We start from the raw sequence: 10,110 nt of genomic DNA on the forward strand, positions 1-10,110 counted from the left end.
GCCTACAGAAAATGCAGATTTAGAAGGGAGAGAAAGGTAGCAAATAAATGCATATTAACATGAAAAAAATGCTTCAAAAATACTCGAGTTCTTCTATAGCTCAAGAAAGACAAAACAAGAAGCTCTTATAATTTTCATGTTAATATGCATTTATATTTGACTTCCGCGTTGCGAATTTAGAAAATCGCAATGCGATTTACATATTCGTGTTGCGAAATTGGAAACTGAGTTGCGAAATTTGAGATCGCGTTGCGAATTTGTTGGTCATTTTGGCAAATCCAAAAAAAGTTGGTTAAATTTGTATATTAAAAGGCATTTTTGGTCACTGAAGTTATTTTTTCTTAATATTATTAGATTAGTGAAAATAGATTATCAAGATTAACAATAATAAATGAGAAGATACTCACTGAAAAAAATAAATAGTCAATCTTAATCATCTATTTTTACCCATCTAATGATCTTAAATCTATGTAAAACTTTTTAATTTTACATTGAATAAGTAAATCATAACCCTCTCATATATTTGAATTGAAAGTACACCAAGGAGGCTAAATTAAATGTTGTTGACTAGCATCAGGATCAACCAGGGGAGCAACCACTGTCGGTGGAGTGTCAAAGTAACAAATCTTTGTAAGGCCTTCGGGACTCATCTTGGCTAAATCATTAGCAACCGCATTCTTTGTGCGTGGAATCCAACTGAGGCGGGTCTCCCAAGCAAGGCGACTAAGAATACGAGTGTTCATTGTTAAAATATTAAAAGTCGTTAAATATATATTAATTTATATTTATCTTAGATTTATTTATGTGTTAGATTCTATTAATAATTAAAAATATCTAAAACAATAAATAATTTTAAAATAAGATAAATAAAGAATTATATAATTAACAAATAAATAAAAAAAAAATTATCTAAAAGATTCTTATTTTTATGTGTGTGGATATTATAGATAGATTAGATATATTCAAAGTTCCCACCCAATCTGACCAATTCTAGCTATGGTCAACGCCGCGCTTTTCATTTCTTGCGTTTGGATGGTTTTATTTAATTTACAAAATATTAATTTTCTATATATTTATGCTTAATTCAAAATTTGCCATTAGTGTCATATATTATATATTTTTATATATGTGTGTGTGTTGTAGATTAAATCATTGTATTATGATCTGTTTAATTCTTATTCTTATATATTTTTTAAAAATTTAAAATTATGATTTAAATAATATAATTAAAGCATAAAAATTTCAAATGATCAAATCAAAGAATATGAATCCAACCTATAACTTACACATAATATTTGGACTTAAAAAATTAATTTAACAAATTTCACTATATATATTGTTCGACTTATAATCAAAAATTTAAATTTAAAAAAGTAAACAAACTAAAAAAATAAATCAAAGTATAAAGACCAAATTAATAACTTATGCATAATACATGGACTAATATAAACATTTGACCTCCATTCTTATCTACTTAAAAATTCCACATGAAATTAATACGTTTTCCAAAATTTAAATTATTTTCCTTTAATTTAATATTTTACCCATAATATATATATACTTGAAAATCGTAATTCCTAACCTAATTTTTCTCCCTCTCTCCCCAAGTTCCATCTCCTACCTGCGCCTCCTTGCTGCTCTTCTTCCCTGTAGCTGTTTTTTTCTCCTCCGCCGCTCCTTACTTCTCTCCCAACACCGGAAACCGCCTCCAGCTGGAGAAGGTTTCGTCAGAACTCTTTCAGCTGCCTATTCGGCATGGCAACACCTCCAGATTTACGTTAGGTGTGTGAATATGTTGATTTATTTGGTTTTGTTTAGCTTAGTATTTTGACTTTGGCTTAATGTTTCTAATTTCTAAAGATGTTTTTGGTTTTTCAGCTGAGGCAAGCTAGATTCTTGAAAAATACTAATCGAAAATGCAGTACCCTAATATTTATATAGTGTTTCTAAGACATGGAATCTCTTGTAACCATCACAGAAATTATTTACGAAATGCGTTAGTAAAGCAGGTTCTCTGATTTGATTCTTAGACTTTTATGCTGAAGTGTTTTGGTTGTTATCTCTCATGAATGTATAGCCAAGAACCATTTAAGTGACGCTTTAAACTTCACAATCTTTCTGTTTTTTCTTGTTTGTTTCTTTGTTATTTTCTCCAAGTTAATAGAATCGTTTAAAATTCGCTTCAGTAATATTATTACACATGGAAGTTAGAAACTTTGGTATGAGTTTGCTGATGATGGCATCCATAAATGTTCACTTTCAATTATTACAATAAACTAAGATTTCTCTTAAACCCCTAGTAAAATAATTAATAAGGCACTGGAGAAAAATCAAGAATCAGTTACACAAATTTATATCAACCTGGTTCCTTTCTTCTTCTAAAAATAGAAGATTTTAAACAATTAATTATTACCACAAATCTTGATTGGTGCTTCAAACACAGGATTAGGCTGACTAAGAAGCTATCTTCAGTAAGCTGAACTTGCCTGTCGGTTCTCCCATTCTAACCCTTACCAGCTTTATGTTATCTTCAACCATACTCTCATCCATCCAAAAGAGAACACTAAATAACACCTACCTGCTCTTTTTCCCAAACTAACCATGAGAAACTACATATTCTCCTTAGTCAGAGAATGTTTCTTTACTAAAAGAAAATTGTTTGTGATGATACAGTAGTAGCTGTTTACGAGGTGAAAATTTCTACCAATTTTAGAATGTTGTTCTCCTGCTGCAATATTTTATGTAACTTATTCTCTCTCTTCAATAATTTGTTATGGTGCTTTTTATCTTTTGTTCATACGGTTTATATGGTCGGGATCTTATCCCAACTTCTTTTTTTACAATTTGTTGGTCATTGGCGTGTAATGTTTTGTTCTGAAATTCATTTTTGACATATATTCTAATAAGATCTGATTTTGCAGCTGGGACGGGCATTTTTATTACTTTAAAGTTGGCTTCATGGAGTAAGATTCCTTATGCTGAACTTTGATGGCATGCTAGTGAGCTGCCCAGATTTCATATGGAAGAATTGTCTGAACTGCATGATCACAGGGGCAGCAGTTTTCTCTTACCAAATTTAGGTCCTGATGCTGTTAACACACCAAGAAAAGCCGGCAAAATGCCTAGTAGTAGTAGTGGATTTTCTAAGAGAACTCGTGTTGGTCAAATAGAAGACATTATGATTTCAACTGGAGTTGATGACGTAAAGGATAGGAAGGATAAGCCAGGGTGTAATTCTACAAAATGTAGCTTATCAGGTTGTACCTTTTCTTCCCTTGTTTGGAAATATCACATTAATCTGATGTAGATTTGAGTCAGTCTAGTTAATTACCTGATCATCAAGAAGGTTTTTGTCCCCTAATGTCGCTTAATGGTCAAGTTGCCAGAGCTCATTCGATTCTTTTATGCTCTTGTTCTGTTGCATTTTAGTTTCTGAATATGTGGCTCCTTTTTTATAGTTGGAATTATTGTAGTCAAATGTTGGAGATTATGCTGATTGTTTGTTTTCTCTTTTTTGTAAAATACATTCCAGATAAAACACAAACGCCGAGACAAAAGAACAGCTTTAGTGGCAAGAGAGGTGACAGGAAAATTTTCAAAGTTCCTATGAAGCCGAAATCTGATTCTTTCTCCAAGAAGGGTGGTTTTGCAAGCTTTACTATGGCCTCTGGAGGGAACAACTTCCTTGGTATGTCATTGTTACTAAAAACGGTTTTTGTTAACATGTACACTTTTTAAAATTTTAATGCTGGGTTTGATACAAGCCTAACCAATTTGTTGATGATTGGCCGTGTGATATTATCTATGCATTTGGTTTAAATTAGCTACTGGTTGCATGTTTCTGTTTTTCCTTTTCTTTTTTGCATCATTCACCTTTGGGCACCAATTTCAGGATTATATGGACAGAAGTCTGATGATATAAATGATGTCACCGAGCTTGTAGAGGATTTATCATTAAATGAACTCCTTGATGGCATATATGAGCATCCCATTTTAGGCAGCGAGAAGGGTAGGAAAGCAACTAACACAACTGAAAATTTTCTACATTCTGTTAAAAAGGTGTTCTCCATTCTTCCCATACGAAGGGTCCAGTCCCACAATGTTGCAGATATAGGCAGTTCTTCCCACATGAAAATGCCCTCATGTCCACTGAGCTCTGTTTCTATTTCGGCAAGTAGTGTTAAATGTGATAAAGAAGACACTTGTTCTGTAGACCCATCACCATGCAACAAGGTGAGTTTTTGAGCAAAAATCTAATATATTTAATCCTGAAATCAATCAGAAATTAAGTAAAAACATCGATACCTGTTGATACTTTATAAAACACTTCTGCCCTATTGATAGGAGCCTTTAGTAATTTTCGTCATCCGTCTTTATTTATCTCTCTTCCTGGTGTCAAGGTCATTCGACTATAACCATACCATGCTCAAAAATTCATTTACTTTGTTATCATGCCTTGATGTCTTAGGTCTATCTGGGAAGTTCTTTTTTGTTTTTTGAATTTATGGATGCTGACAAGTCATTAACTTTGTACTTTAATCTTGTTCCAATCCTAGGATTCATCTTGCAAGTCTGAGATGCCTGCCAGTCCTCCGGATTTTTCATTGTGTCAGCCCAAAGATATTCTGCAGCGTTTGGCGTTACCTCCACCAAAAGATCTGGACTCTTTACTTCTCGATGCAACCAAGCCTTCAACATCCACAAGGAACAATTCTTCAGGCAAGCAAATACTCCGCCAAGCTAGCTTGCCATCATTTCCTTGGTCACACACTCTTAATGGGTGCAAAGCCAATCCTGATGCGGTTAAGCTCTTAGCAAACAAGAGCATGTGCCAAGGGCGATGGGTAAAAGTACCAAACGCTTCCAGTTCACCTGAAACTGCAACTGGTTGTTTTACCAACTTGGAGTCACTTGCCTATGATCCAAGCCTGATTCCTTCCTTTCCAAAGTTTGGTAATTCAGAAGGTGAAATAGCATCGCCATCTGGTACTCTTCGTTTATGTGAACAGCATGCAGCATCTCTTGCAACTTATTCCAAGGCTTTTAATGTTCCACAAGGTAACAATTTATTGAAGGGTAGCTTCCTGATCTGTCCCTGCCTAGAGATATGCTGATCTTTTCTGTAGAAGTCTTTTTTTTTTTTACATTCTGTTGTTTGAACATAGACAAACTTATTGCCATATGTTGATCTCATTTGTTGTTTCCCTTTTGGTGATAGTTGGGCACTGTCCAATAATATTGACTGCAGCTCGAACATTGTGTGATATTGCGACTAAACCCTTGAGGCAGAACCCAGATGGGATTATAAGGTGGCCAAAGAAGCCTTCACAAAAGGCCATGAAAGGTCGCAAGACAAAATCAATTGAGAAATCGGATGAAGTATATGCGACGACTTCATTGTTGGGATCTGACAAACTGTTGAGATGCGACACGGACCAGATAATTCTCTCGAAAAGGCCTAAGCTTTCTGTAGTCGAGAATAAGAAGGATCTCAATCACATAAATGGTGTTAAAAAAGCGCAGATGGCTTGGTCTGCTCCTAAATCAAGTAGATCGTCTCCGGGCAAAACAGTGAGTGATATAAGACATTCCACTGCCAATGTAGTAAAGCTGCCATGTACGAATCTTCCGTCAACGGTTTTGGATAAGCCTTGTAACGGTCAACATAAGTTACGGAAGCTAATGTCCGTAGACTGGAAACGAGGGAGAGATAGGCTCGACTAATCAAGTAATCTTTTCTTTTTTTTGGTGTAGAAGTTTGCATTCCACAAATATTAGTATTTATCAACCTCTCCAAGAGGCTAAAGCGGTGTTCCTGGTTATATGTATATATATATATATCTCGTTGTAGGCTGTGCTATTGCTGAAAAAGGGGAAAATGTTACAATGGTAGTTGTAGAATACTGCAGGGGAATTCTTTGCCTTGTATATTGTAGAGCAATTGATGAGGCAATAGAAGTTTCAGTCTCTCGCGCTTTGTCTTTTGAGCTTTATTTTCTTAAAGGGTAAACTATGAAAATGATCCCTGAACTTTTAGGTTGCAGTATAAACCTTTGTTATTAAAATGTTATATATTTCTATTAAACTAAACAGAAGTCTTATAGTAGTGACCGAATAGTTTATTAATCAGGTCGAGTAGTCAATTTTGATGGTTAATTAAATTTGATTTTCGATTTTGAAAATTTAAATTGAATAAGTTTTTAAATAAAAAAATTGTATGTAGAGGTTTTAATGAAATTAATCTAAATATAAAATTATATATCTAAACATGGAATGATTCGATTATATAACTAGTTCTGAATAAATGTTTAATCTAACAATGGCGATTTTTTAATTTTACACTTATACCTAGGGTTGCACAAAAGTCGGATTTCAATCTGATACGGATCGGTTTTTATCCGATCCGGTTTTTTCCCAAAGAAAAAAAACCGGTTTATAAAATAACAAGTTTGGTTTCTAACCGGTTTGGAGGGCCGGATATCCTAACCGGTGTAACCGGTTTCGGTTTTAAAAAAACCGGTTTTTTAAAAAAACCGATTTTAATATTATTAAAATTACATCGTCATCAATTGCAACAAAGTTTACGATAATTTGTTGAAAACATTTTGATATTTCGATATAACAAATTAAGTTAAATGAATTTTAAGATTTTCCAAATGATTTTCTAAGTATATTCGATATAATTATTCGAATATCAAAACATTACTCCAAATATTTCAAAAATCATTTTTAATCCTTACTTAAGTGTAAAATTAAGTTTTAATCTTAAAACAATTTCAAAATAATCTTTCAAAGTATTTCGAACCATTTCAAAGCCAAAAATTCCAGATTGCTCGTAGGGAACCGATTCCCCCCTGAATGGTTTGGCTCCGAGATTTCCAGAATGCTCGGAGGGAACCGATTCCCCCATAGGGGGTACCGATTCCCCCCTATTCAACGGTCGAAATATTTGAATTTTACACTTAGGGAACCGATTCCCTATGAGAGGGTATCGATTCCCTATGAGAGGGTACCGATTCCCCTCACGCTCCAAGCATTTTTATTAAATGTTTTCACACTTAAACGGCTATATTATCTTCATTAATTATCCCTAACGTTCAGAAGTGATTCAAGGTGTATTTAAGCAAGCTTAGAAGCCATTGATCAAAGACAAGAAACATCAAGCAACTAGAATCAAGAGAGAATCAAAGAGAAAGCATCAAACCTCAAGTTTGAGCATTTCAAGCCTATTTTCATTCAATATTCATTTTGCTTTCAAGAACACATATTGTGCTCAATTGTATTCATCTTTGAGTGTTCTTTTCTTTGTTCTAGAATTGTGCAAACACTCTACCTTGTGAGGATTTCCTTGTAAGTTTGCAAATTTGTATTGTTCTCTTTGGGAGAGAGTTTTCTCAAGAATTTGGGGTATAATTCTTGAGGGTTTGTAAAGTTACTCTTTGTCTTCAAAAGAAAGACAAATTAGTGAATTTGTGGAAAATCCTTAGTGTGGATAGCTAAGGTAGTGGACGTAGACTTTGATTGAGAAAATCGAACCACTCTAAATCGCTGTGCAAATCTTTTCAATTTTCTGCAAAAGCTTCCACCGAAATTTTAATTGTCGATTCTGTCGATCGATTAACTCAACATAATTGAAATACTTAAATACTTCCAAGTTTGATAAATTCAAATACTTAAAAACTTCCAAGTTCGATAAATTCAAATACTTAAAAACTTCAAGTTCGATAATTGAAACAAAGTTTACGATAATTGAAATAAAGTTTAAAAATAAACTACATTGCCATCTCTTCATCATCATCTTCGCCTTCTTCGTTTGGAGGGGATATTCCAAGTTCGACTTCTTCAATGTGTAAGTTTGCTTCCAAATCGGCATCAATTGCATCTTCTAGGGTGGTGATATGTTGCTTACGAGCCGCTCCATCCAAATAATCCTTTAAACAAATGCATACTTCCACCGACTCGGGACTTAGTCTTGATCTCCGTTGCGATATAACCCTGCCACTAACAGAAAAAGCGGATTCCGAAGCTACCGTAGAAGCTTGGACGATTAGTAAATCACGGGCCATGGCGGCTAGAATCGGAAATTGTGCTTCCTTTTCTTTCCACCAAGCCAAAATATCCAAACTTTCAAACTCTTCAAATGTCATTTTTGATAGAAAATCGCATGACATGTAATTTCCCAACTCGCTACTTGGGGTGGCAGTACGTGATTGTTTGGATTGGGAATTTACAAGAGTGTTAAAAAGATTCAAATTTATGTTACTTGGACGTCTACTAGATGATTCCGCATTCATTCTCATTTGATCGTGTATTACACTACTTGATCTGTATTTAGTTAAATAAATTGCAAACATGTCTCGAAAACATTTGTTAAAATAATTTATTTGGTTTTGGACAAAGTTGGGTTCATCATCGGTTAGATTAAAAGCAAACGCAATTTGTTCAATTAGTGTTTCAACCCCGCCAACATTTAACGTTGGGTTTAAAGCGGCGGCACAAGTAAAAATTGGGGGAATCTCCTTAAAATATTTTAAAAGTTTTTCCTTCATTGCAAAGCCAATTTCTTGAAAAACTTCGGTTTCAAATTCAAAGTCATTTAGTCGGGTAGCCAACAAAAATATTTGATTAAGAACCAACGGGCTAGTAGGGTAATAAACACCGGATAAAAAAGTTGTTGCATTTTTAAAAACCCCAAGCAAATCGGTTATTTTGGCTATAGTTTCCCAACTCGAATCCGGATAAATGTTTGGGACATGACCCCTCTCGAAAAGCCGATTGTGAAATGTTTGCAATGTTTCCCTTTGCGTTAAGGCAGTATGCATCATCATCCAAGTTGAGTTCCAACGAGTTGGACAATCCAAATTAGGACCCAAAGCTTTTTTATTAACGGACTTACAAAATCGTTTATAATCATTTAGTCTTTTGTTGTTGTTACAAAGAACCGATTTTATCATTGTTTTAAATTCTAATCTAATCGGCTCAATAACCTCCAAACCTGCTTGCATGGATAAATTAATTATGTGTGCAACGCAACGGGTATGAAAAAACGCACCGTCTAAAATCGGTGAAAGTAATATTTTCAATCTTGAAACCGCGTTTGTATTATTCGATGCATTATCAAAGGATATAGAAAAAACTTTATTTTCTAATTTATAAAGACAAATTACCCTTTTTAAAAGTGTAAATAAATTAGCACCGGTATGCGGCTCACCGAATAATTCAAACGCGATTGTTCTTTTCATCATTTGCCAATTATCTTGATCTAACCAATGTGACGTAACGGCTAAAAGAGAATTTCCGATATTATAAGGGGAACTCCAAACGTCACATGTAAGCGACACACCATAACGGTGTTCTTGGAATCCTAAAATCATTTTTTCCCCCGCCGTACGCCACATTTTTATAACATCTCTTCTAAGGGTAGTACGACTTACTTGAGTATAACGTGGTTGCATTAGTTGTTGAATTGTTGTCGTGAAATCTTCATCATCAAAGTGGTCGAACGACAATGCTTTTGTAATCACGAACTTTGTAAACGCTTCTCGTAATTTTTCGTTGTCATAAATAAAAACACCACCTTACGGTGTAAGATTCGATTGGCTAGGATCCGATCTTGAGCGAAGTGCCTTGCATGATTTTGTCAAATGGTTCTTCAACGTTTGTTTCCTTCCGATGCAAGAAACTTTAGACAAAGTTTACAACGCGCCCTCCTCGAGCCATTTGACATCTCACATAAATCGTAGTGATCCCAAATATCTTTGTTTCGAGTGTGTTCGATCACTCTCACGACTTCAAGGTTTCCCCCGACGGAAGATTCAGCTGTGTTACTCATGATGAACAAAAAATTACAAAAATAAGATTTGAGAGATGTTTAGGTGTTGTGTAATAAGATTTGAGAAAGTTGTAATCAACAAAATACATCCCCAACCTATTTATACATGTTTAGGGTGGTAAAATGGTAATTTTTAAAGAAAAAAGGTCAAAAACGGTCACAAAACCCCCCAACGGCTATATTAACGGCTAGTTTTTTAAACCCAGACCGGTTTTTTTTCCGGATAAAAACCGGTTTTTTAACCGGTTTTTTTCAAACCGGTTTTTTATCCGGTAAAA

General features: G+C 34.5%; 1 protein-coding gene across 3 annotated transcripts; it reads left to right on the forward strand.

The window, feature by feature from the left end:
• The first annotated feature begins 1,604 nt into the window (after positions 1-1,604).
• Positions 1,605-5,819, forward strand: LOC120140793. 3 transcript variants are annotated; one of them, XM_039155777.1, is made up of 6 exons: positions 1,605-1,782; positions 2,922-3,257; positions 3,533-3,688; positions 3,893-4,233; positions 4,557-5,058; positions 5,219-5,819. In XM_039155777.1, the coding sequence occupies exons 2-6, from the start codon at positions 3,020-3,022 to the stop codon at positions 5,722-5,724; spliced, it is 1,743 nt and encodes a 580-aa protein (XP_039011708.1). In that variant the 5' UTR covers positions 1,605-1,782; positions 2,922-3,019; the 3' UTR covers positions 5,725-5,819. The 3 variants fall into 3 exon arrangements, with proteins under 3 accessions (XP_039011708.1, XP_039011709.1, XP_039011710.1); XM_039155778.1 differs by having other exon boundaries at positions 1,605-1,778; XM_039155779.1 differs by having other exon boundaries at positions 1,606-1,782; positions 2,922-3,245.
• The last annotated feature ends 4,291 nt before the right edge of the window (positions 5,820-10,110 follow it).

The sequence above is a fragment of the Hibiscus syriacus genome, unplaced genomic scaffold (assembly GCF_006381635.1).
Source record: "Hibiscus syriacus cultivar Baekdansim isolate YM2019G1 unplaced genomic scaffold, ASM638163v2 tig00110788_pilon, whole genome shotgun sequence".
Taxonomy (NCBI): domain Eukaryota; kingdom Viridiplantae; phylum Streptophyta; class Magnoliopsida; order Malvales; family Malvaceae; genus Hibiscus; species Hibiscus syriacus.

What these genes read in the sequence shown, in the direction of transcription:
- LOC120140793 (XM_039155777.1), top strand. Translation starts at nt 3,020, where the DNA reads ATGGAAGAATTGTCTGAACTGCATGATCACAGGGGCAGCAGTTTTCTC. An exon ending in ACCCATCACCATGCAACAAG is followed by an intron (nt 4,234 to 4,556) that starts GTGAGTTTTTGA and finishes TTCCAATCCTAG; the next exon opens with GATTCATCTTGCAAGTCTGA. An exon ending in GGCTTTTAATGTTCCACAAG is followed by an intron (nt 5,059 to 5,218) that starts GTAACAATTTAT and finishes TTTTGGTGATAG; the next exon opens with TTGGGCACTGTCCAATAATA.